The 27,697-nt window shown below is 46.8% G+C and overlaps 1 protein-coding gene across 1 annotated transcript; it reads right to left on the reverse strand.

Moving 5' to 3' along the window:
- CHGB (chromogranin B) lies at positions 1-27,523 on the reverse strand. Its single transcript, XM_090051729.1, has 5 exons — positions 27,302-27,523; positions 12,353-12,396; positions 9,454-9,547; positions 4,633-6,440; positions 1-710 (listed from the first exon to the last, which is right to left on the reverse strand). The coding sequence occupies exons 1-5, from the start codon at positions 27,348-27,350 to the stop codon at positions 627-629; spliced, it is 2,079 nt and encodes a 692-aa protein (XP_089907855.1). The 5' UTR covers positions 27,351-27,523; the 3' UTR covers positions 1-626.
- Between the last annotated feature and the right edge of the window lie 174 nt (positions 27,524-27,697).

Genomic DNA, 27,697 nt, shown 5'->3' on the forward strand with positions numbered 1-27,697 from the left:
TGCAGTATGCTTATCTTTTTAATGTATGTTCAGCTCCTTGCTAATTTTACACCACAGTAATTCACAATGGATTAAGTTAACTGATTCAACTTATAGAGCTCCTGGCATACTTTTGCATGCACTTGCTATCCTGAAACTGAAGAAAAAGACACACTGTTCTATATTAACCTTTAAAAAAATATCCATAACTTACATTTCAGTGTTGTGTATAGATCTATTTGTCTGATCTGGGTTATTTGACAGTAACCACAGAATTGTAAAACCAAAACACGTCAGGCAAGGAGAAGGATTTGGTCCTAGATCAATGTTTTTATTATTTCAAACTCTCAGACAAATATTTCTGAAGAACACTGACACAAATATTTGCACAAGCATATTAAAAATATCTGCTTTGCATGTAAGGTTATATGTTAGAATTCATGCTATTCAAATCTCAATAGCATAATGGCAAATTAAAAACATTTCCAGCAGTATAAATCACTACACTTGAGTGGACAGTAAACTGCATTTCCTGGTTTTTTAGGACAAATTACACTTCAGTGGCAATTAATTTGCCAAGCTATATAGGTACTGAGTGAGCAAAGCTAAACCTAGCTTTGAAATGCCACACCACTCACTAGTGATCTTCATCCTCTCCTGTTGTCATTGAACTTCTCTGCAATCTTCTGCAGTTCCAAATCCATGGCAGCCAAATTTTCCAGTTCCTTTTCCTGTGAAGTATCAATACCAAGATAACTTTAGAATGCGGTATTTCATATCATTCATCATCATATGAAACTCTAATTATAGGATGTCACTCATCACTGTTTATCCTACTTATTTGTGAGGATATTTACACATGCATTTGATCTCAGAGCAGTTTACTTGCGAGGAAACTACTCACAAGTAAATGTTCCCGGGCAGGCATCTACATATGCAGGGATCTAGAAAAGATTTGCTGCTCATGGCAGCAATCTGCTTCTGCCCCACCTGGCCCTGCACTGGCCCCCTGCAGCAGCCAGTGTGTGCATGTGTAGACATGCACGCTTACTGCACAGTAAACTGCTCTACTGCACAGTAAAGCATCTTGTGTAGATGCACCCTCTGGGGCCTGAATTTTTCTTGAGTGAAGAATTCCAAATAGGGTCCATGGTGCAGAGAATTTTATAGTGGACTAAGGAGACATTTAACCTAGCAGCGACTTTATTGGCATTTTTACACACCTGCTATGTGTTTTAGTTCAAAAGCGTGCCACCATTTTCTCATCACTGACATGCATTTCACCCCTTATACAACTGCAAATGTCACAGGGCCAGGCACTTTTACTTGTAAAAATGCCCATAAAGTCACTGCTAGGTTAAATGTCTCCTTAATAGAAGGTGCTTTAATTCAAAAGCACACAGAAGGTGCTTTAGTTCAAAAGCACACTGCCACCATTTTCTGTGCACTGATGCACATTTCGCCGCTTATATAACTGCACACAGCGCAGTACAGCTCACGTGCAGAACAGACTCGATGAATTAAGTTGGCTCTGAAGCAGCAAATCTCCAGCGCATCACGGGATAAAAAAGGTATGTGTATAAATGCCCTATATTTCTAGTGGGGTTGGAGTGTTGTTATAGCCATAATAGCCCAGGAAATAATGGAGAAGCAAGGATTTTTTTTCTGGTATCTTACTGGATCAACTGTATAGTTGGGAAAACTGTTGGACAAGCTTTTGAGCATCAAATGTCCTCCCTCAGCTCACCTCAACAAGGGTACTTGGTGCCCAAAAGCTTGTCCATATTCTCTCTCCTCTTCATGTTTTTATGAATATTATATGACTTCTTAAATACCTGTGAAGTAACTTTATAGTTGGGTGCCCAGGCCCTGGCAGGAAGCTAAGTATGATTGGGGAGGGGTTTAATGTATGATTGGGGTGGGATCCCAGCCCAGGTGTGCCTAGAGGGGGAGGGAGGAAGCAGCCCCTGCTAGGTTTGTCCCCAAAGGGGGTGGAGGGCACGACACTGGTAGAGGCAGTGCCTTGGGCAAAGGTGGGGCAGGGAGGGGGATTAAACACCCCTGTTTTCCCTCTCATGCACAGGCACAGGGCCCTCAGCCCGCACAGCCAGTCCAGCTGCCAGGGCACCCACCCACAGCTGCAGCAGCATTGTCTCAATGCCACTGCTTAGCTACCCTCCACTGGAGTGCGCTGAGCCAGGCTGTCACAGAGCCGCAGCTGGCTGGGAAAGGCCCTCTCCCTGGGGTTGGGACTATCCACTATCCATCTTCCTCACCTGGGGCTCTGCTGAGGGCGGGCATGGAGGGACCGGGCTGGGCTGCACCATGGGGGCAGAGCTCTTCCTAGTCAGCTGTGGGAGCCAGAAAATCTGGGTGCACAGCTCCCACAACCCCAGCCCGAGCCACAGTCAGCCTGGATGGGCCCTACCCCTACAGCCCAGCCTGGGCCAGCCCCTCTGTGCCTGTCTTCAGCAGTGCCTGTGGACCAGCCTAGCTCAGCCCCACAAGCCCCAACCTCAGCCATGGGTGAGGTGGGCTGATGGCGGGACCATGCCAACCGGTGTCTGACCACACCTCCACCCCTGCCACTGTAGCAGTGACTGTAGGGAGAGGCTGTTCCACCCCAGCCAGACAGACCCCAGCTGCAGTTCTCTAGGGGGAGATGGGAGGGAGGGTGAATAAATCTCCTCCCTGCCCCTCTGTCTCAGGGGCCCATACTTTGGGGCGGAACTAGCCCTGCTCTCTGGAGCAAAGAGCACAGCCCAGCCCAGGGCTGAAAAGCATATTGGGATGCTGGGGGAACCTGGTTTAACTTAAACCAGGAAGGGGTCTAGGACAGAAATTTCATAAACCGGTTTGACCCAAATCAGTTAAGTCTGATGCTACATTCAACCAGGTTTATCTTAAACCAGTTTTAACCATTTTAAAACTGGTTTATGTGCACTGAACTTCTGTTCTGTTACAGGTTTAAACCAGTTTCTGATCACTTAAAGTGGTTTATGAGTAACTTCTGTCCTTAGCCCAGATGGACAGTGTATAGTCAGCTGAGCATGCTCAGTCTATACATGCAGGCTTATGCACCCACAGTCCAGAGGCAGGGCCAAAAACACACAGGGTAGAAAATTTCCATTTAGGTGCCTCAAGGGACAGAGAATTCTATCTTAGGTTGCTAAAAAATCATGTTTAATAAAAAAGTGAAAAAAATGAATTAGGTATATGAATAAGCAGGAACTTGCCACTTTGACCTTCCAGACACAAAATACCTGAATCTCTGAAGGATTTCCTTGTATTACCTGCTATTTACTATTATCTATACCAGTTCCTGGAATCTTACACATACCAGTATAAAAAATTGTCATTTTCCTAGGTGAACAGGGAGGCTTTAACATTCACGTGCACTTTTATAGAATAATGGAAATCACCTAGCACTGCTAGGTGTTCAGTTATACCTAAGGTATGCAGTGCATGTCATCCATTATATCACCTGCAGGGGGTGATCAATCTCATTTTATAACTGATACGTTTTATAATTGATATAGTTTTATAAATGATAACATCATTTAATTAAAAAGGCTGTACTATACCCAGACTTCAACTCTCTAACATATAGCAACCTCCCTAGCTCTGTGTAGTCTCCTGTTCTGCCTGCTACCCTACCTGTGCCCAAGGATTACACCAAATATCCTTGATATCTGAGATGGTGCCTAACTGGAGTTAGTGTTTCAAAGGTTGATGGCCCTATTATACCAAGTATTTTAAGAACACTTGTAGTTTATAGCATTTCCCATGCTACTAGACCTCTAGCACTTGAAATCGCATCCATTTGGGAAAAAGGCCTGCTCAAACTCTTTAGATGTCAGCATAAGCTTGTTGTGATCTCAGTGGTTCTATCTGATGATACACATAAGCATAATATGAATGAAGAGAAAATTCACACCCACAGAATCACAATTTTCCAAGGAAAAGATTCATGCACCTCCTGATGAGTATTAAGAGGACTGTTCTCTATTTTCACGTGAACACAACTCAGTTAACTTCTGCTACCAAAAATATCAGGTGCTTCATGTGCTGCTGCACCCACCACATACGTGCTGACATTCTGGTTTCTACAGAATGGCCATTTAAATGGCAAATATGGGAATAATGGGAATGACATGCAGGAATTGTCCAAGACAACTATGGGCCAAATTCTACTCTTGCATTACACTCAAGAAGTCAAGCAGTCAACAGATCTAGATTTAAATCAAGCCAGGAGCAACTGTTTTGTAGAGTTGTTTGATTATTTCAGCTCTTGTTCTGGACACAGTTTGCAGTTGCACTCTGAAAGGTCCTGTGCTGGCTAGGACCCTGCTAAGTGAAAGATGTCCTTTCCCAGGTCTTGTTGTAGAAGAACAGGAGCCTGTGCAGACACCTGTACTATCTCTCTAAAATGATTTTAAAAAGGGCACAGCTGTGTAGTTCCAAGGTATCCTGTCAGGCAACACTGATTCATATCAGCTGAAGATCCATTCCTGGAGGGAACAGACATCAGCAACGTCTCTGTGATCATTCCCCTTTGCAATTCCACCAACATTCCTGTGGTGCTAAGGGCTGAGCACGTTGTTAAGTTAACATCAGTTTCACTTGACTTTTCAAAGAGACTCAAGCACTTACCTCCTCTGCTGTCAGGGGCCTCTGGCTCAGATTTCCCTTGTCACTCCGGATAACATGACGCTTTTTCATGTCTTCTCCAGAACTGTATAGTTCTGGAAACTCAGCAGACTTCTTCCTGTAATTCAGAAGCTGGGCGAGTTGATCCATTCTGCTGTATTGCCTCTTCATATCAAATTTGTGGATCTTTCCCAGATTCCTTTTCTCACTATGCCCACGATTCAGGCTATCCAGAAGTTGCTTTTTCTCCCACCAGTCATAGTCGTTATATTCAGGAAAGAAGTTCTTTTCGCTCAGGGTGGGTCTGCCTTCCTCTTCGCTCTCCTGAATCTGACCTCTTGTATTGTCCTTTTTTTCCAAATGCCTGCTTTTCCACTGGAGACGTGAGTAGAAAGGGCCATATGAAGTTGTGGCTTTCTTCTCAGTCTCTGCAGGGAGATGGCTCTTATACTCTTCCTTTTCCCCATACCTTACTTTCTCCATACTGTCTTCATCAAATTGTTTTTGTTCCTCACTGTGAAGACTCTTTTCTATTTCTTCTTCCTCCTGGCTGTTTCCAAGATAGTGCCTTTTCTCTTCACTGTACCTCTCCTCAGTGCCATAGTGCCTTGCCTGCCCTTTACGCTCTCTGCTGTATAGATCTGGGACCTCCTCTTCTTCACTCTCTTGCAGGTGGTGTCTCCCTTCACTGTGATGCCTCTTCTCATTCCTGTTGCCATGAGTCTGGTGCTTATCCACATCTTCTTCACTGTCTTCACTGTGACGTGTCCTTCCTTCATGATGGTGTCTTACTGCCTCATGTGATCCACCATGGTGCCTCTTGTCCTCATGCCGTTTTTCTTTGCTTTCCTCACTGTGGTGATGCCTCTTGTCTACCTCTTCACTGCTTTCTTCGCTCTGCCACCTCTCTCTGTACTCTTCACTCCCATGGCCAGTGTGCCTCTTTTCTTCCACTTCTTCAGAACTGTGTCTCCCATGAAAACCCCTCTTCTCCTCATGATGATGCTCAGGCTCTTCATACCGGCGCTTCTGATAATGGCTCCTTTTATCCCATAAAGGGGTCTCTTCACTGGATTCCATTTTTTCACCATTGTGATCTCTCTTCTCTTCAGAGAAATCACCCTCTCTGTACTTCCTGTGATAATGTTTTGGTCTGTAGCGTCGCTTTTCCTCCCCAGCTTTTTCCATCTCCTCAGATTCTTCATGCCCTCTATGCTGATAGAAGCTACGTTCTTTAGATTCATGATGGTACTGTTCACTGCTTTCCTCCTCTTCCTCCTCCTCTTCTTTCTCCTCACTTTCCTGGCTGTTCACCCTTTCCTCTGAATGCCTATGCCCCATGAAGCGTTTGTCATCTCTGTCAAGGAATTCCCCTACATGTTTGGCTGCAGTATGGGATTTTTTGTCTATAAGCTCATGCTTTGAGTCTTCATCATGATGCTTGTTTTCTTTGCTTTCTTCTTCACTGTCATAGTGTTTTTTATAGCCATTCTCCTTCTCTTCTTCCTCACTTCTTATTTCTTCCTGATGATTGTTTTCCTCCTTATAGGTTCCACCTTCAGGAGAAGGATGACCCTGGGCCAAAGCATGGAATTTCTCCTCCTCTTCCCTACTCCTGTCTTCCTCATGATGGCGTTTCTCCTCCTCAGGTCCTTCCATGTCTGTTTTAGACTGTTCTTCATTCTGACTTTGCTCTTCTTCCACACTCACATGTTGATGTTTTTCATCCTCTCCTGTTTCTTTCAGATGCCTTACTTCAAGTGGTTCATCTGCATTTTCATTTTTTTTCTCTTCTCTGTCATGCCTAGCACCTACAATATTAAACATATTTTAAAATAGTAACCCAACTCTCCATTTCCACATTATTCAGTATAAATAGTAATGTGACAAATAGGGCTTGCCAATTTTTTAGTTTAAAAAATAATCTGTTGTTCCTAAAGTTGATCATTTTAATGCTATGAATTTTTTTCATCAAAATCAAAACATTTTTGAAAATTTGCCTTTAAATTGTTTCAAAATGTCTCATCTCAGAACAGTTTCTAGCATACTTTTTACTAGCTGTGGTACTAAATATTTGTCATTCCTCATAAAATCTATGGAAGTTCTGGGTTCTTCACACCTTTGAAAGCCAGTCCTTAACTGTTCAGCTCCATGCAAGTTAAGATGATTTCAAGTGCCCTAATAAATAGAACTAACATTGTTATAATCTATTCAATTTTTTTCAAAAATTCTATTTAAAAAAAGCAGGGGTGCACCAACACCAATGGCCAATTTTTAATGAGCCATATTAGCCGATATCAATATGCAGCTGGGTAGCATGGAGAGCAGCATCTGGTTGGTAAGTCTGTTGTGGGGGGAGGGAAGGGGGCAGACTGAGGTGGGGCTGGGGCAGGGGCAGGTGCTGCACAACTTGGGCAGGGTGCAGGATGGAGCTGTGAGTGGCTGATTCAGACAGTGCAGGGGTGGGGAGCTCCCACCTCTGCACACACCCCAAGAGGCCATATGTCCCCAGATCTGTGCACTGGGTGAGGGCAGACTGCCACTGTGGGCTGGGGCCAGGGTGGCACTGGGCTCTTACCAGCGGGGGGGGCGGGGCAGGGCTGTGCTCAGGGTAGGTAGTGGTGGTGCTGGAAGGGGCTATGGGGGGGGCTGCAGTCACCCCAAAATTCACCGTAACCCCCCCTCTCAAACACAGCCTGGCCCAGCCTCCACCAGAAAAGAGCCCGACACAGCCTCCTGCCAGGAAGAGACCAGCCCTGGCCCCAGCAGAAGCTTGCAGCAGCAGCCCACCCTCATCGCACACAGATCCAGGGGCACACGCCCCTCAAGCCCTCCCAGGATATGTGCAGTGGTGGGAACTGCCTCCCCCTGCACTCCCTGAATGAGCTGCTCACGGCTCTATCCCATGCCCTGCCCTGACTATGCAGCAACTTCCCCTGCCTCAGCCCCACATGGCCTCCATGGCCTCCTGGTGTGTGTGCAGCCCCACTCCCTCCCTCACTGCAGGGACCTTGATCTACCCCACACCCTTTCCCTCCCAACAGACTTACCAGCCAGACCCAGCTGCTCTCTCCATTGTGGAGCTGCGTTTCTGGCCATTTGTGTGCTTCACTGAAGCTGTGCACATGCACAGGGCATTTATTGGTGGCATTATCAGCCAAAAAAAGCCAATTGCCAATACAGCCAATTTTCCTTATATCGGTGCTGATCTGATATGGGACCAATGTATGAGCACACCCCTAAAAAAAGGCTTTTCAAGATCTTTGAATTTGTAGTACCAAAGTGATGAAAAGTGATGCAGCTGCAGCTGCAGCAGTGGCGGCTGGGGGAGGGAAAGAGAGGTCCTCTTCCCCCATCAGGCCTTGGCCCACTCCTCCCCCACCCCACTCCCCCATGTCGGCCCTAAGCCCGTTCCTCCCATCCCTGAGCAGGCCCAACGCTGGAGGGGTGGGGAGGAGTGGGCACGCCATGGCGTCATAGGTGACAGTGGGGCCCCGGCCCGGGCCCAACATGGTCTGGAGGGAGCAAGCCCAAGCTGGGGAAAAATCTGGCCTACCATGGCAGAGGTGAAGGGCGGGGGGGGCCCAGCCTGGCCTTGACCAACAGAGCACCTGCAGGGGGAGGGGAGGAGTGACTCTCCTCCCCCATGTCGGGCTCAGGTCCACTGCCCCCAATCCACCTTGCATGCTGAGTTTGGGCAGTGAAGCCCAACACCACCGCTTCCCACTCAGTGCATGATGGGACTAGGTCCTGGGTCCCAGCACCATGACCTCTCCCACCTGCACTGAGATTCCTCTCAGCCTCCCACATCCAGATGGGCCCTGAGCCCTGACAGTGCTCCTGCTTAGCTTTGTGCACTTGGATCAGGCACCCATGTGCAAAGCCCAGGGCTCCCCATAGGTTTGAAGATTTGGTAAGATGGAAGTACCAGATTTCCAGACTCTTTGGGAGCCCTGTAGGCCGAATGACATGGTGCCAAGGGCCAGATCTGGCCTGCAGGCCAGAGGTTGAGCATTCCTGCTCTAGAGTGATCTATCCCTTTTCAGTACCCTCCCTGGCATTCACCATTTATTAATTTAGAGATGCCAGATCTCTAGCCATTCTGCTAAAAAGCCATTAATGAGTTCATCATCTGTGAATTTATACCAGTCCCTGTTTGAACCTGGCTATGTTATCTGCCTCTACCACCTCCTGCGGCAATGAATTCCACAATAACTTTTTCTTGTAGCTAGCCTGAGCTAGTTGGAGCCAGTCCTATATACAATTCTACTATTCTTAATGCAGGGTAGCAAGCACTCTGAACTTTATTTTTTCCAGTTTTATCAATAAAGTGCCCAGTTGCTGAAACTTGTAATGTGTGCATATTCCTTACTTGCACATATAGCTCACTTTACTTCAGTGGGATTGCTCATACAAATAAAGACCACTCATATCAGTATGAGGTGCAAGATTGGGCCTTTAACAATAAGGAAAACAAAAGAGTAAGTTCCTGTTCAACTTAAAAAGAGCAACAATCTTCTATATTAGTATTTGGGGGCAACAGGAAAAAAGAATGGCTTTTCATATCCCTTTAAAAATGTAGGTACAGTTCAGAGCTCATAAAAAGACAATGTAAAATTACTGTTGCCATTTTAAGAAGTACTATCAAGTTTTAAGGCATTCTAATATACATAAAATTAAAATGATGAAGGATCACCCCTTTTAAAATGAGAACGCATAAAAAATTACTTTGTTTATAAAATGAATAGCCACATTGAGCAAATTCTTCATCAGCAAAAGCAGTGATTCAATTAGCACCTCTAATTCATTTAATACTGTACTTACTCTTCTTGAGGATCTCTTTGCACTGAGGATTTATTGGTGGAGCATTTGGTTTCAACAGAGCGTTAGAAAGAACTTCCACTATACATCGTGTTACCTAGAAGGAAAGCACATTTTCACGGTAAGCCTTTACCAGTCTCTGTATATTAGGGGTGTGCGAAGTGAGCCCTATTTGATTTGGATTCAGATTCAGCCCAAATCAGGGACAGTGATTTGATTTGTTGATTTCGATCACTGTCCCTGATTTGATTCAGCCAAATCCGAATCTGAAGATTCAATGCTGATTCAGAGAATCAGTGATTCAGACACAGACACAGCTTTAAAAGATTTTTCTATGTACCTTGAGGTTGCAGGCGTGGCTCGTGAACACTGCGATGCTGGGGCGCATGGAGTGTCCAGCAGAAGTGTGGGGGGGCCCTCCACATGCTTGACAGAGAATCTGAAAGTGGACCATTAGTACTTCCAATCCACTTCCGGGTCTGCTGGGGAGTACGCTGGGCCCCCCCGCCCCCACACCTCCCCAGTTCAGCAATCAGCAGGGGAACCCCAGGTGCCTGCCACAAACCCAGGAGGCACCAGTTGCTGAGCCGGGGGGGGGGGGGAGGGGCACGGGGGGGCCCCCAGCATGCTCCCCGGCGGACCCAAAAGTGCTTCTGGTCCACTTCCAGGTCTGCTGCCAAGTGCACTAGGGACCGCCCCCCACCCCACGCTTCTATGGGACACTCCATGCACCCCAGCATTGCAGCAATCATGAGCCCCTGCTACCTAGAGGTATGTAGAAAAAACATTTAAAGCTGTGTCTATGTCCGACTCGCCGAATCTTTCCAAATGTCTCTGAATCAATTCAGAGGGTTCCAATTTGATCTGGAGAGACTAAAGGGTCCTCTGATTTGATTTGGATTTGGAGATTCAGCCACCGAATCAGGCTGAATCTCCTCTGAATTGAGTCAGGGGCCGAAGCTTCTCACAGCCCTACTGTATATGTCTAACCACGCACCATGAAAAAGCAGGGAATGTTTGTGGTTAGGGCATTGGACAAGGACTCATTTCCCAGCAGTCCTGGAGACTTCATGTGTGACTTCAATCCTTCTGTACCTCAGTTCCACAGCTGTAAAATCATTACTCTTCCCTTCTCTTATCTTTCGTCTACTTACATAATGGACTGTAATACACTACGATTCTGATCTCATCTACTAAGCTCTACTCACACAAATAATAAAGAAAGCAACATCTGCAGCTACAAGGGCTGGCTATTCTGAAATTATCTGAGAAAGAGAGGGAATGTGTCTATTGGTTTAAGTAGAGATTTGGGTCCAACACTCAGATTTGCTACTGACATTCAGATCCAGATTGGCCATCTCTACTTGGGTGTTACAATGCCTATAAATTAGGTGCTTGTTTGGAGACCAATCCAAAACAGACCGGGTTAAGCATTTAGGATCCTTAGACAGCCAATGGAGGAGCAATTCAGTGTTAAACACGTAGGCTCTCTATACAGAGAATGTGAAGGCACAGGCACCTCCAAAGAGCAATTCAGGGAACCTGGAGGAAGCCCATGAAAAATGTGAAGCACAGGGATGTGTCTGAAATGGCATCCCTCCTTTGAGTGCCAGTAATTGATTGTGTATTCTGTAAAGCCCACAGATTTCACAAATTATTTGAAATAGCTCATACAAATATGTTAAGATTTTATCCTTGTATCTTTCCTTTAATTTTAATCTGGCTCTTTAGCACTGTGAGTTGCACTCTACAGTCCTTGCAAGGAGGGAGGAACAATTAAAATATGGAAAACTTTTAAACAAAACAATCTAAAATAGCTTTTTGAGACAAAATAATATAATATCATTTAAGAACTTGGAGGCCTAGTCACAGAAACTGTACAGGGGTGGTTGGCTTCTGACTAGTTCAAGTTTCACATAGAGCTAATGATTCACAACCAAAAATCTCTCTCTGGTCCAGGACATCAGTATTTCCTTAAATCAGAGGTGTCACACATATGGCCTGTGAGTCGCATCTGGCCCATGGAGCTTATATGATCTGGCCCCTGGGGGCTCCTGGAATGGGTGGGAATTCAGGAGTGAGATAAAAAGGGATGGGACCCACCCCAGAAATCCAAGGTATGGAGCCCCACTGGGGACATCTTTTAGAAGCAGCAGGGGAACCCACAGCTGCATTAATCCCCCACAGCTCCCTGAGGTCATTCATCCTGCTCCTACTGCCACTCAAAGCGGGTCTGGGTTTGACCCTCAAGGATTCCCATAGTCTGGATCTGGCCTGGGGTGGGGGGAAGCAAGTTTGACACCGCTGCCATAAGTCAGTGCCATCATGGAGGTTTAGTTGTGAGGAGAGAAGAAAACATTTTTGTGGCAGATTCTCTCTCCCATGAGGAAAAAAAGCCACTGAGGAAAAACTGGTGGCCAGCAGGCACGTGTTTCCTGCAGCAGTTCCCATTTATTTATTACGGGGGTGCAGATCACCTCCTTCCAGAGATGGTAGTCTGAGGAGTTCCCAACAGATAGGGCCCCTGCTACAGCAGTAATCCATTTTCATTATTTCACCTGGCAGCAACATTAAATTCATAAGCTGGTTTAAGTTTGCAGTATCACCCTCCGTGATTCAGCTATGCTCCCGTTGGTTAAATAAGCACGTCTAATATTTTTTTAACATTTACATGGTGACATTTTTAACAGCATCTAAGTCATTTAGAAGCCCAAGGAGCCTACTGAAAGTCAGTGGAGCTTCAGTGAGGTTTTTGAAAATGGGATGCCAAAGGCATAGTTAGTATCATAGTCAGCACTGTGATAAAACTTTGCACACAGAATTTCTTCCAGGTGGTTATGCCTGGTCAGCACTTTTTTGACTGCTATATGATGAATTCACATTGTGAGCTATGGCTGCTTACCATTTCTTCAACATGGTCCTTTTCCAGTGGTATTGCACTGACACCTGGGAGGCAAAAAAATGTCAACTGTCAGGCACTCATAAAACATAGTAGCATATAGTAATATTGCATGTGGATTTCCTCAGACAAATGAGCTTTAAATTAAATATTTGCTTGGGTAAGGCCTTGCAGAATCAGCTACCATCATACCTTTCCTTGTTTGAAAGACAATACAAATCTAAAGTAACTGCTGCCTTGGGCTGTTGGCTTGTGTAAGAGAACAGAGCTGCAGTCCAGGCTCTGGGGTTCAGTTCTGCAGATTGCTCCTGACTAAATACATAACTTTGGGCAAATGACTGAAATGCTCTGTGATGCCTACATGTAAAAAAGCTCTTTCAGAAGTGAATTATAAGGCTCTAACCAGGGGTCAGCAACCCCTGGCACATGTGCCAGAGTGTGGCATGTAAAAACACTTTCTTTGGCACATGTGCCTCTAGACAGACAGACAGGGAGCCATGTGAGGCCCCATCCTTGTTGTGACAGCACATCCCTAGCCCCTTCTCCACCGTCTGCTGAGATGTGCATGCACCCACCACCAGCAGCAAGTGGAGCCGGGGTTAGTGCAGCTGCTTGCAGCCTCCTGGCTGCCTACCACAGCCAGTCAAGGCTATGGGAAGGCCCCTTTCGCCTGCCATAGAGACTGGGCTGCTCGCAGCAGGTGGCGGGGAGACCAGGGTCCACAGAGCCCCAGCCCGGCTTATTGCTGGTGGCAGGTGCACATGCACCCCTGCAGATGGCAGGGAAAGGGCCGGGACTGCACTTTCACAAAAATGATCCAAAACCTCATAGCTCCCCCGCCGTCTGCCCCGGCATGCCAACATCTTACAAGTTGAGGTTACAGGTGTTCTCTGCTGTTGCTGACTCCTGCTCTAAGTTATTAAACATGTAAAGCTCATGTCTGCATACTGGTAGCCCAGCAAAACACTGCAACACAGTCATTATTTTTGTTGCAACCACTGCTGTTTTTAACCTAAAGACAAAACACAAAAGCTGATGTGATTGTTCTGACTATACAAGGCCCAAGGAAAATGCCATGCAGCAAAGTAGCTCCTCATGTGGATGTGGCCAGTCACTATATACACTCCCATAGGGCCTAATCCAGGTGCTGGGTATGGTACAGCATGGCTGCTGGGGGGAGGCTCACGGTTTTGGAGCCCAATTTTGGGAAAACAACTTGAAGTCTCCCACACAACAGGTGAGAGTCCACTGGTAGCTGAAGAGTGTAAGGCCCCTGGAAGGAAGACATGGACTAGACATGGGCAAGTGGAAAGGTGCTGATTCCATGTCTCCTCTGAGAGGCTGCCTCTGCCTGGGCCTCCTGGAGATGAACTACAGCCACCTCCGTTCAGAGGAAAATCCCAAGAGAAGGAATTGACAGAAACATAAGGAGTTTTCACTGAAGAGACCTGGCACTGGGAGCTGTAACTAACTGCACACCAGCTTTGAGAAACCTGGCCCATTTAGAAAGGAAGTGTTGAATTAATTAATAGATCGTTTCACTCTGATTCCATGCTGCAGCAAATCTCTCCTTGCTTGGTTGCTCTGCTGTAACAAACCACGTTGCTTCCCATGAATTGGGTTCACTCAGAGGTTTTTAGAAACAGAATGATGTCAGATTGCCAGCCAGACATAAGAAATCAGAAATGAAGGTGATTCTGAGTTCAAACTGACCCTGTACCTTTGACATGCCACATTGTGCACATTTATGGTACTTACATATACAAATAAAATTATATAGAATTTTTAGCCTGACTCTGCAGTCACTGTGCAAAACGAGATCACATTAAATTCAATTGTTGCCTTCTTTATGACCATGTGATTTGAATGGGCTTTAAAACAGTGGAAGATGGGCTTAAATTGCAACAAGGGAGATCTAGATTGGATATGAGGAAGAAATTTCTAATGATGATGGTGGTTAAGCGCTGGAACAGATTACTTAGAAAAACCATAAAGTTGCCATCATTGAAAGTTTTTAAGAGCATGTTAGACAAACATTTGGATGAGATAGTTTCAGACAGAGATGTTTCTACCTTGAGCAGGTGGTGGGAACTAGATGAGATCCTGAGGTCACTCCCAGCCTTATTTTTCTATGATTGAAACATTCTTTGCAGCAGATTAAGGGGAAGAACAGTTTAGTTGTGCAGACAACAATACACACCTAGGCCAAGGGTTAGTGAGGAACTAGTTAGGGAACTTCTGGCGGGACTGGATGTATTCAAATCAGCTGGTCCAAATGATCTCCACCCCAGAGTGCTCAGGGAATTGGCTGAGGTCATTGCGGGACCACTGGCACAGCTTTACAAGCACCCGTGGTGCTCTGGTGTGGTGCCAGAGAACTGGAAAAGGGCCAATGTTGTTCCCATCTTCAAAAGGGGAGGAAGGAGGACCTGGGAAACTATAGGCCAATTAATCTTACCTCAATCCTAGGCAAGCTTTTTGAGAAAATTATTCTGGCGCATATCCATGAGGGGCCAGTGGGGGAGATTATGCTTAGGGGCAACCAACATGGTTTCATTAGAGGCAGGTCCTGTCAGACCAACCTGGTGGCCTTCTATGACCAGATCACCAAATCCTTAGATGCAGGGGTAGCAGTACACGTAGTCTTCCTGGACTTTCAGAAGGCCTTTGACACTGTCTCTCACCCCGTTCTCGTTTAGAAACTGGGGGACTGTGGTGTCGACACCCACACAGTCAGATGGGTCGCCAACTGGCTGGAGGGCCGCACCCAAGGAGTGGTGGTGGATGGGTCATTTTCGACCTGGAGAGATGAGGGCAGTGGGGTCCCCCAGGGCTCGGTCCTCAGGCCCACACTGTTCAACTTCTTCATCAGTGACTTGGACGAGGGGGTAAATGGCACTGTTCAAATTTGCTGATGACACTAAGATGTCAGGGAATGTGGGCACGCTAGAAGGGAGGAATAGGCTGCAATCAAACCCACACAGGTTACAGGGGTGGGCGGATGAGAACAGGATGGGTTTCAACACTGACAAGTGCAGGGTACTGCACCTGGGGAAAAAGAACCAGCACCATACCTACAGGCTGGGGAACTCCCTTCTTATAAGTACAGAGACAGAAAAGTATCTTGGAGTCATCTTTGATGCCATGATGAACATGGGCTGGCAGTGTGGGGATACAGTCAGGAAGGCCAACCATACCTGGTCATGCATCCACAGATGCATCTCAAGCAGGTCTAAGGAGGTGATCCTCCCCCTCTATGCGGCACTGGTCAGGCTGTGCTGGAGTACTGTGTCCAGTTTTGGGTGCCGCACTTCAAGAGGGATGTGGACAACACGGAGAGGGTCCAGAGGAGGGCCATTCACATGGTCAGGGGTGAGCAGGGCAGACCCTATGAGGAGAGGCTACGGGACCTGAACCTGTTCAGCCTCCACAAGAGAAGGCTGAGTAGGGATCTAGTGGCCTGTTACAAACTAGTCAAGGGGACCAGCAAGCACTGGGAAAGTCCTGTGCTCTACTAGGAGTGACCAGGAATACCAGTCGCAAGCTGGCAGAGGGTAGATTTAGGCTAGACATCAGGAGGTGCTACTTCACTGTCAGGGCAGCTAGGGTCTGGAACCAACTTCCAACAGAAGTGGTGCTGGCTCCTACCCTGGGGATCTTTAAGAGGAGGCTGCATGTACACCTTGCTGGGGTCGTTTGACCCCAGTACTCTTTCCTGCCATGGCAGGGGATCAGACTCAATGATCTGCTCAGGTCCCTTCCAACCCTAGAAACTATGAAACTACAATGAGGCAAATGTAATGAAGTTTCCTGCAAAGCAAAGAGGTGCCTGTGATTTGCACTGAAGCAGTCCTTTCTAGCCCACCAAGTGAGGGCCTGCAGAACAGAGCCTGAAGCCATTACCATGGATAGCTCAATCTCTATGAAATAATAATGAACAAACCTAATAATAATAATAATAATAATAATAATAATAATACCTAGGAGCTCTGCTGGCCTGCCTTCTAAGCCCAGCAGCCTGGATACAGCAGTGCAACCATGGACTGGTTTTTCCTCCAAATGAAGAGCTGCCATCCCAGAATGACTCCAGTGAAGCTCCAAGCAGTATTAAGTCCTCACTGGATCATTTCCAGAATAACATCAATTGCTGGACCAAGGGATGGTGCTGCATAAACCTAATCCCCTTTTCCTACCGTTTGGTATTTCGTGACTGACTGTGACAGGTATTGCGAAGCTTCAGTTATTTAACTAACAAGAATAAATCACATTCAAGGTAACCCCAATGCTGCTGCTGGAATACAGCCTCGCTGCATCCTTCATTTTAGTTTTTGTAACAAGAGGGTGTAGGGGAGGAGGAGAAAGGAAGAGAGAATGAAACAGGAAGTACAGCACTGCATAGTGCCACGTAGGGTGTGCAGCATCTTTCAAGCTCCTACTAAAACTTGTCCCCACAAACAAGATAAAGCAGAGGCCTCTCCATGTGGTTCTGGATAACCTTGTGCCTGAAGGTGACATTCCATCTGCATTTCCGCGCAAAAGGGGATTCTGCTGGGATATAGTCATGTCCTGTAAATAGAGATGACTCGGCTCAGAGATGCCTTTCACCTTCATAAGTGAGGCACATTCTGCAGCATGGCCCATTGGCAGCCATCAGAGCATCTGCAAAGTTTGCTGTGCAAGTATGAATCAACAGTTGGTGACATCTACTTTTGCCTTTTCCACAGATCTAGCCAAGAACACTCCATCTGATTAATACCTGTCTAACTTGGTAAAAATCTCAAACATAGAATCTCTGCTATAAAATGAAACCACTGCTTCATTTCTTTAAAATATTAAAAGTTCTAACTTGAAGTACTCTCTTGAACATTATGCTAATGGTGCACAAGCACACACTGATATAGGAATCAAGACAGCACTTAATGACACCATTCTGTTCTTACAAAACTTCAGTCTCACCAAGAACCAGTCTCTTCACTGGTAGATAGATGTTCATTAAGTTGCATTTATTTGAGGATGAAAGATGACTTTCAAAGGCTAATAGAATGTGTGACATTATTATAGCAATGTCCAGAGAATCTGGGAGCTCTGAACCAGTGTCACAGGGGAGAAAAGAATACTTTCTTCCCTTCAAGAAAGAAGAGAATGAATAACGACTTCACATAGGATCAGAAATAATATAAGAGGTCAATTCTCTGTGGCCATCAGGGAGTCAGCATGTCCCACACTGTCCCCAGCATATGATGCTCTAATTTGTGCCAGCTAGCATCAGTCTCTAGCCAACCATCTGGCACACTCTCACTACATTCTCCATATGAATCCTGTATCATAGTAGTAGCTATAGAATACTAGTTCTGTAGTTACTGGGGGGATGGGGATAGTTTCCAATCCTTTTGCACCACCAAAGCAATACAAAGGATCAGATCAAGGCTGTGAAGCACCCGCCTGTACCTCTTTAACAGAACATAGAGCTCTGGAAACAAAACCAAGATATGCACAGGATGAGGACTGCTATTTTTTTAAACTCTTAACCTGAAAAAGACAAATCCCTACCTCACAGAAATCACATGCATATTTCCAGCTCCTGTAGCAAATGTGCTTAAAGCTAGATGGGCTGATTGTCAGAATCCCTGAGTGCTCATAACTATCATTAAACACAATGAGAAATACAGGTGCTCAGCACCTTTGAAAATAATCAAGACATAAAGCCATGCTAGTTTGACTTGCATCTCTTCAGGGTTGCTTAGCTGGAACAACATCAGCTATTTGGTGAGTCACTGTTTAAAAAAAAAGGTCTCACTCTCATAGACTTTACTTAACACTGATGTCTTGGGACAGTATAATCTCTTACTGGAAGAAAAATATCAGCAAAAACCATTTTTAACAAAGGTCACATAAGCCCAAGGTTTTTAAATGTGAACATAAAACCCAGGAGCCTGCTGAAAATAGCTGTTTATAAAAGCACTTGGCTCATTAATCTTATATTTTATGTATTGTTGCTTGACATCCAAAATCAAAATTGTCAAAATTTGCTGAAAGATGATGTTCTGATTGTAAGTAATTTTAAAAACAAAGGAAAATATTCAATAAATAACCTTGGAATGACTGATGGACTTCAATGGGCTTTGGATCAGGCCCTAAATCTAAACATCTCTTTCTCTCTGTCTGTCTTTCTCCTCATACCCTTCTCTACCACCTTGCCTTCCCACGTCCCCCCAGCTTTTCCTCTCTAATTTATAATTCTAGGACAGCACTTGAGGATGGTCTCTATTCTATAGACATATTGTGCTTCTATAGTTGGAGTCATCCTGCTTTCTATCTGATGCCTCTTGATGTTTCCTGGCACAAACTACTAAACATCCAGAAATACACCACATCTGTTTTTTAACTTATGAAAGAAATGATGTAGTATGCATAAGAATAAAGCTACTCATTTATTCATTCATAAATACCAAGTAAACTCTTACTGAGTTGAGTTGTAAAACAAACCTGTGAAATAAAAGCAACATGAACAAAAGTTTCTATTACTACAGACTTCCATAGATTTCATTGGCATTAGGGGCTAGAAGGGACCTTGCAAGATCATTGAGTCCAGCTCTCCTGCCATAGGCAGGAAGTCTGCTGGGGCCAAATGATCCCAGCAAGATAAGCATTCAAACGTTTTTGAATGAGTCCAGAGTAGGTGCTTGCACCACCTCGTGGGGGAGAAGTCTGTTCCAGACCACGGACACTCAGACCGCAAAGAAAATTTTCCTTATGTCCAGTTTAAATTGGCCTTCCAGAAGTTTGTGACAGTTAGACCTTGTTATCTCTTGGGAAGCACTGGTTAACAGCTGATCCTGGTGCACCCCCCTTGTATACTTATAGGCTACCACCAAGTCCCCCCTGAGCCTTCTCTTCCCCAGGCTGAAGAGTCCCATGTCCCTCAGCCTCTCCTCATAAGGCTTGCTGTCTTGGCCTTTGATCATGTGGATGGCTCTCCTTTGGACTCTCTCGAGTTTTTTCACGTCCCTCCTGAAGTGGGGGGCCCAAAACTGGACACAGTACTCCAGCTGCAGTCTCACTAAGGCTGAGCAAAGCAGAAGGATGACATCCCTGGTTTTAATTGAGATGCACTGGTGGACACATGCCAGAGTTTGGTTTGCTTTGCCAGCTACAGCATCACATTGTTGGCTCATGTTCATTTTGTGGTCAGTCAAGACCTTCCAAGTCTCTTTTGGTCGTGGTGCTAGCAAGCATAGTATTGCCAAGCCTATAAGTACGCTGCTGGTTTTTCCTCTCAAGGTGGAGTACCTTGCACTTCTCTATGTTGAGTGCCATCAAATATTGGTCCACCCACCTTATAGGCCAACCTGGACAGGCTTGCATCCCCAGCCTGTCCTGCAGTGTGCCCATCTTCCCCCATAGTTTAGTATTGTCCGTGAACTTCACCAGTTCACATCTGACACCTGAGTTCAGATCATTAATGAAGACGTTGAAGAGTACTGGCCCAAGTACTGAGCCCTGAGGGACTCCACTGGTCACCTTGCATCATGTTGATTTCCTCCTGTCAACTATTACTCTTTGGGTTCGGCCCCAGAGCCAGTTCCCCAGCCATTGGACCATGAGATGGTCAAGGCTGCAGTTCCCCAACTTAACCACGAGGACATTATAGGAGACCAAGTCAAAGGCTTTCTTGAAATCCAGATACATGACATCAGTTTCATCTCCATTGGCCAGGCAGTGTGTCACCTGGTCATAGAAGGAGACAAGGTTGGTCAGGCAAAACCTTCCAGCAATGAAGCCATGTTGGCTGGCACTCAGAAAATTTGCCTTCTGTTAGCCTGTTGCTGATGAAACCTTTGATGATTTTCTCCAGGATCTTTCCAGGGATGGATGTCAGGCAGATTGACCTGTAATTCCCTGGATCTTCCTTCCTTCCTTCCTTTCTTTCTTTAAGATTGGGGCCATGTTGGCTCTTTTCCAGTCATCCAGTACCTCTCTTGAGCACCACAATTTCTCAAATATCTTTGCCATAGCGTATGCTACGATATCTGCCAACTCCTTCAGGACTCTTGGGTGCATTCCATCCAGGCCCATGAATTTATGGATATCGAGCCTCTTGAGGTGTTCCCTCACTTGATCCAGGTCAATTGTGGGACCATCTCCCACACCCTGGATACTCTGTGTCTTGTACAACACGGTGACTCACTTGGGCAGATGGAAAACTGACACAAAGTAATCATTTAGGAGATTGACCTTTTCCTGAGCACCAGACGTCAGCTGCCCCATTTGATTTAGCAGGGGTCCAATGCTGTCTTTGTTCTCTGACTTCCCACATATCTGAAGAAGGCCTTTTTGTTGTCCTTGATTTCCATGGCTAGCTTGAGTTCGGTTTCTGCCTTGATTATTCTGGTCTGCTTATTACAGGTGCAGGCTAGTGCTGTGTAGTCCTTCTTGGTGATGATTCCCATTTTCCATCTGGTGTAGGCTTCTCTTTTTGGTTTCAGGAGGTCCAAAAGTTGCCTATTGAGCCAAGGGGGTTTCCTAGCCCACTGACTGCCTTCCCTGTGGGATGGACTTTCTTTATGCTTTGAGGATTGTGTCCTTAAGGAACAACCATTCCTCAGGGACTCTCCTTTCTGAGGGGCCATGGTCTCTTAGTGCCTGACTGACCAATCTCCTGAGTTTGTGAAAGTCAGTCTTCCCAAAGTTGAGTATTTCTGTTTTACTGAGAAATTTTCCTGGCCTGCATTGGACAGAGAAAGTAATCAGTTCATGATAGCTGTCACAAAGCTGCCCCTTGATCCTCAGATCACTCACCAAATCATCCCCTTTGGCCAGAAACAGATCCAGCAGTGTCTTTCCCCTACTTGGCCTGTAGACCTCTTGCATTAGGCAGAGATCATCAGTGCAAGCAAGGAAGGTATGTGACCAGTCAGATTTGGCCGTGTGCTCTTCCCATGAGATTCAGAGATTCAGAGATGCTAGGGTCAGAAGGGACCACAACAGATCATTGAGTCTGACCCCCTGCCTAGGCAGGAAAGAGTACTGGGGTCAGATGACCCCAGCCAGATGCCTATCGAGCCTTCTCTTAAAGACCCCCAAGATAGAAGAGGGCATCACCTCCTTTGGAAGGCCTTTCCAAATTTTGGACACCCTTACCATGAAGAAGTTTTTCCTAATATCTAGCCTAAATCTGCACTTTGTCAGTTTGTGACAATTGTTCCTTGTTACCCCAAGAGGTGCCCTGGTGAACAGAGTATCTCTGTTCCCTTGCTGCCTCCCTCTAATGAATTTTTAGGCAGCCACAAGATCACATTTCAGCCTTCTCTTGTGGAGGTTGAAGAGGTCCAAGTCCCTCAGTCTCTCCTCATAGGGCTTGTCCTGTAAGCTCCTGACCATACAAGTGGCTCTCCTCTGTACCCTCTCGAGTCTATCAACATCCTTCTTGAAGTACAGTGCCCAAAACTGGATGCAGTACTCCAGCTGTAGTCTGACCAATGCCGCATAGAAAGGAAGTATCACCTCCTTGGATCTATTTGTCATGCATCTGCTGATGCATGATAAAGTATAGTTAGCTTGCTGATGATTTTGTCACACTGACAACTCATGCTCATCTTGGAGTCTACTGTGACTCCGAGATCCCTTTCCACTCCTGCACTAAGAGGGTCACTTTCTCGCCAGTAGGTGTACTGGATATTTTTGCGCTCTAGGTGCAGCACTCTGCACTTGTCCTTGTTGTACTGCATCCTGTTGTGTACTGCCCACTTTTTCAACCTGTCCAGGTCTGCCTGCAATCATTCCCTACCCTTCGGAGTGTGCACTTCACCCCACAATTTAGTATCATCCGCAAACTTGGACAGGGTACACACTTCACGCCCACATCCAACTCACTGATAAAGATATTGAAGAGTATAGGTCCAAGGACCGAACCCTGCAGGACCCCACTACCCACATCCTTCCAGGTCGATACCAACCCATCTGCTACCACTCTCTGGGTGTGACTGCTAAGCCAATCTGCCACCCACTGGACCGTGTAAATATCTATATCACAGCCTCTTAATTTATTTATGAGAATGGGATGAGATACCGTATTGAAGGCCCTGCTAAAATCAAAGAAAACGACATCCACCTCTACTCCTGCGTCTAAGCATTTTGTGACCCTGTCATAAAATGAAAGCAGATTGGTCAGGCATGATCTACCTGCTACAAATCCATGCTGGTTGCCCTGCTGCATTTTTTCCCCTGCTGGATTCCCACTGATACGATCCTTCATAGTCTTTTCAAAGACCTTGACAAGGATGGAAGTGAGACTGACTCGCCTATAATTACTCGGATCCTCCTTCCTCCCCATCTTGAAAATAGGGACCACACTGGCCCTTCTCCAGTCCTCTGGGACCTGACCCGAGCACCATGAGCGCTCGAACAGCTGTGCCAGTGGTTCTGCTATGACACCGGCCAATTCCTTCAGTACTCTCAGATGCAGCTCCTCTGGGCCTGCTGACCTGAACACATCCAGTCCATCCAAGCGACTCTGCACCAAGACAGTGTCAACAGTTAGTGGGCTGGTGTTCCTCTGATGCTCGTCTAAGAGCTCATTAGGAGACTTATCTTGACTCCTATTCAAGACCACTGAGGCAAAAAATGCATTGAATAACTCAGCCTATTGAATAGCTCTCCCTCAGAGATGTCAGGGAGGTTGAAGTCACCCATAATAACCATGCATCCAGAGTTTGCAGCCTCAGCCAGTTCCCTATTGAATTCAAGATCTAGCTCCTTCATGTAGAGAGCTACGTCCCCACCCCTCTTCCCAACATGGTCTCTCCTGTACAAGGTATAGTCTTCTATACCTATGAACCAGTTGTAGGTGGAGTCCCACCAGGTCTCCATTATCCCTACAAGATTGTAATCTTTGTCAGTCAGGAGAAGGGCCAGTTCCTCTTGCTTGTTTCCCAAACTCCTGGAGTTTGTGTACAGGCAACTGAGCCTGCCACGGGAAGCCCTAGGCTTCCCCATAAGCTGGGATGTGACCTTTCCTTGGGCTGTCATCAGAGTAGGTTCCCTTGGGCTACCTAACTTGTTAATACTATGGTTGATGTGACCTGGGCTTGAACTGTTAATTGCCCATCTCCCAGTGATCCTAATTTAAAGCCCTGTCAAGTGGGTCAACCATTCTGGCTGAGAAAAGCTGCTTCCCTTTCAGGGTGAGGTGGAAGCCATCCCTTCCCAACAAGCCGCTGCCTCTCTCCCTGAAGTGTGTACCGTGATCAGAGAAGCCGAACCCCCCACAATGGCACCATTGCCAGAGTCTTCTGTTAATCTCTTCAATGCACCTTTCCCTCTGATGTCCATGACGGGGAGGATCGAGGAAAAAACTACCTGCAACCCCAGACCATTAATCTCAGCCCCCAGAGCCCTGTAATCACTCATGACCCAGCTGGGATTGTTCCAAGCAGTGTCATTCATGCCCGCATGGATGAGAAGCATGGGGTGGTGGTCGGAGGGCTGGATGAGTTTGGGGATCCTCTCAGCTACATCCCAGACACGAGCCTCTAGGACGCAGCAGACCTCATGGCCTAAGGAGTCATGGCGACAGATCATTCCCTATGTCCCCCTCAAGAGGGAGTCACCCACCACAAACACTCTGTGCTTTCTCCTGAATGTGGCTGCTGATGGCCCTCCATCCTGACATGCTGGAGCCAGCAGCTTGACTGACTCCGCTGATGTAAGGGGTTCAAATTGGTTGCACAGCTCCAGGGGAATAGTAACCCTGCTGCAGTGCCTCCTTGGATCGGAGACTACTTTTGTCCAGGCAACCCCTGGCTGGACTTCATGGTGGCTCTTCATTTCTGCCCTGGCATTGCCAACCATCCTTACTCTTTCCACTTCGTTCTTCTGGTGGAGAACCTTGTAGTAGGCATCCAGCTCCTGTTCTACATCCCTAATGGTGCGCAGCCTCCGCAACACTGCCGGAAGCTCCCTAATCTGGCTCCCCAAGGCCTCCACCATTGAGCGCACTCCACAAGGGGAGGTGTCAGTGCTCATAAACCCAGCTGTCTGTATCCATACTAGGCAGCCTCCACAGATGGAGGCCAGAGGCTCCATCTGGGTGGAGGCTTGGGCCATGGGTTCCACCCAGGTGTGGGCAAGGACTGCAGGCTCTGTTTGGGTAGAGGCTGGAACCTTAGGCTTTATCTGGGTGGAAGTCTCAGTGGTACCAGAGCAGGAGAGGAGGTTCAGCTGTAGGGGGGAATTTCAGGGTGCAACGCATCCCTTCCACCATTGCACAGATAGTAGTCCTGGCTACTGCAGTGCTGACCCTTCTCTTGAGGCTCCCCACCTAGAGCCTCATGCCTCTCCTGCTTGCCCTCCTATGCTAACTCGTGCACCAGGCCCAGAGCACTCCTGTTTGTGCACTTTGTTCGCGCATTCTGTTCACGTAGCATCCTGGGGAGCTGGGCCAAGTAGAAGCCAGCTGGGGCATGGTCCTCCTTGGCTCCTCTCAGCTACCTCCTGCAGCTGGCTAATCCCCTCCCACTGCAGGCCTCACTTACCTCCCAGCTGTGCTGGGGAGCAGGGTCAGAGTCCACCATGTGTCCTTCTGTGGGGGGCCTGGCTCACAGGGGTGCAACGGGCTTCTGCCCGTGCATCTCCCTCTGGAGCTGGCCCCAAACTGACTTTGCTACTTCAGAATCAGTTTCCTAGTTATATTTTTCCAGTTGAGGCTAATTAACTTTCTCTCGCATAAAACTGGACTTAGAGAAACAGTAGGGAAAGAATGATAAGTGTTATATAGGCAATGAAATAAACAGATGACTGATTAGTTTTAGAATAGTGTACGCAAAAAGACATGCTTTTAATTTAGTTCTTCTCACAAATTATACTGTTAGCACCCAGTTTAGAAAGACTACCAAGCAGTCCAATAACAGGTCCTTTACATTAAAGAGTAGTCTGCTCTGGAATTATTCCTACTGTAGTCAAGGGAATATTCAAGGAGCTCAGTACTGCTCAATGCAAGTACAAGTGACAGAATCAAACCCCAAATGGATTATATGTGCAAAGACAGATTAAACTGGAAATCTTTTCACTGACATGTTCCACATTCCACATGTTTCTATGTCTTTACTGCTAATACATTTGAGCTCCTCTAAACTTTGTTGTGACATTTAATTGAGTGGAGAGTTAAATAACGATCATTCCACCTGTGGAATTATATTTGTTAGCCATCCATGTATATACTTTCCCTTTAAATTTCTAGAAATATGTTGTATTTAGTCAATACCCATTTTATAGAAACCTCTGCCTGCGTAGGCACTTCTCCTTAGACAGATAATTCTTTTGGAGCATCTTGTTGAATCTCCAGGGCTCTTCATGTGCCTGCCTTGAGTGGAGAAGTAGGCAAACTCACAGACCATTTGAAAAATAAACCACTCAGAATCATTTGGTCATTCTCTTCTTCCAGCTCTGTTTGATAGATTCAGCAAATAAATCCATCCCAGATTTCTGGCGACTGGCCAGTTCCAGTGAGAAGAAGCACTACTATCCACGCTCTAAAAAATTGCATTAAGTTGGATAGAAAGACAACTCTTAACAGATGGCGTAATCCTCCAGGATAAAACATTTCCCTTCTCCAGCATCAGGGGTCTTTGTTTAGTTGGTTGCATTTTTTTTTGGCTTGTTTCTTAAAGTAGGCTGGTTAACAACAACTAAAAGACAAGCATCAATTTAAAAAGAAGAGTTTCTAGCAAGGCGTTTTATCTTCATGCCCTTTTAAATAAAGCCCAGCTTTTTTCTCCAGACAGACTTTTTCCCCCAACACATGCCTGTTAAAAGGATGGGTTAAAAAATAATTGGCAAACGAGCCAGGTGCTTATTATCTGCTTGTATTTTTATGATATGGAGATTGTTTCTTCTCTTCGTTTTCAATAACTTCTTGCTTGTTTTTAATAACTTTCTGGCCAGTCTAGCTAAGAAGACTAAAGAAGTCAGAATGGTTCCCGGTCTGTGCCAACCACAAATGATCAAATCTGTGTGTGCATTCATTTGTGAGTGCTCACACATGATATATACAGAGGGATTTTACACACGTGGAGACACCTACACACTACAGTACCACTATACAATGCATACATGCATGCTGATGCATGCATACACACCTGGGCAGACATCTGCTCGATGCACTGTAGTGTCTCTCTAGAGACCTCCATGGGATAAACAAAGGTGCATGCTGTGCACACTGCAGAAACCCCAAAGACTTGGTATACTTCTGTGGAGACACCTACCTGCAAATGGGCACACTGATGCCTTCAGACCCATACACATGCATGCTATGGCACATAGATACATGCAGGACACCGGGGGGGGGGTGTATATGTGTATGTGTGCGTGTGCATGCATGCATGCCTTTATGCTTTCTCTGTGCAGAGTTCTGTGCAGGTGTGAGCATCTATCTTTGTCTCTGTAAGAGGTAGGCAGACAGAGGGACTGGAGAGGGAAGAGGGTGCCTGCAGACACACATTCACACACATATGCACACACAGGCATGCCAAACACATGCACACACACACACAGGCATCCACACACAAACATGCACACATACTCACAAGCATGCACACATGCACACACACACTGACATGTACACACAGGCATGCACACACACACAACTCATATGTACACACACAAACACACACACATACATGCACATGCTCACATGTACACGTACTCACATGCACACGTACATGCTCTCACACACAAGCATGCACAAATGTGCACAGACTCACAGCCATGCACACGCACACAGACGCTCATATGTACACCAACATGCACACACACACGTACATACACATGCACACACACGCTTACATGTACATACACACACTCCTATGTACACAGGCACGCTCACATGTACACACACACGTCTAGGCGCACGCACACAGCCCGCCGGCGGGCGCTGTCCGGGGCGCGGACACTCACCTGCGAGCGCGGCGGCCCCCAGCAGCCCGAGCAGCGCCAGCGCCGGCATCGCCCCGTCACCGCCTCCCGCTCCCGCTCCGAGCACGGCGGCTGCTGTGCAGCGGCGGCTCCCGGCGGAGGGGCTGGGGCTGGGGCTGGGGCTGTGGTCGGGCTGAGGCCGCGCAGCAGCGCCGCGCTATTTAAAGGGGGACGCGGGGGCGGAGGAGCCGGGCCAGGCACCGAGGGGGCGCGGCGCTCCCGCCCGCAGCCTGCGTCACGCCGGGCCCCCGCGCCCCGCCACCGCCGGACCCTGCCCCTGCCCTGCCCCAGCCCCAGCCTCTCATTCCCGCCACCGCCTCCTCCTTGGCACCCCCCGCCCCCGAGCCCTCCCCGGCCATGCACAGCCCTGCCTCGTTG

The sequence above is a fragment of the Crocodylus siamensis genome, chromosome 1, assembly GCF_052110815.1.
Source record: "Crocodylus siamensis isolate JL-2025a chromosome 1, ASM5211081v1, whole genome shotgun sequence".
Lineage (NCBI taxonomy): Eukaryota > Metazoa > Chordata > Crocodylia > Crocodylidae > Crocodylus > Crocodylus siamensis.

Excerpts from the sequence above, each read along its gene's own strand:
- CHGB (XM_090051729.1), bottom strand. The coding sequence starts at position 27,350 with ATGCCGGCGCTGGCGCTGCTCGGGCTGCTGGGGGCCGCCGCGCTCGCA. Across the intron at positions 6,441-9,453 it reads CAAAGAGATCCTCAAGAAGA|GTGCTAGGCATGACAGAGAA; the intron begins GTAAGTACAGTA and ends TTAATATTGTAG. Across the intron at positions 711-4,632 it reads GGCCCCTGACAGCAGAGGAG|GAAAAGGAACTGGAAAATTT; the intron begins GTAAGTGCTTGA and ends GATACTTCACAG.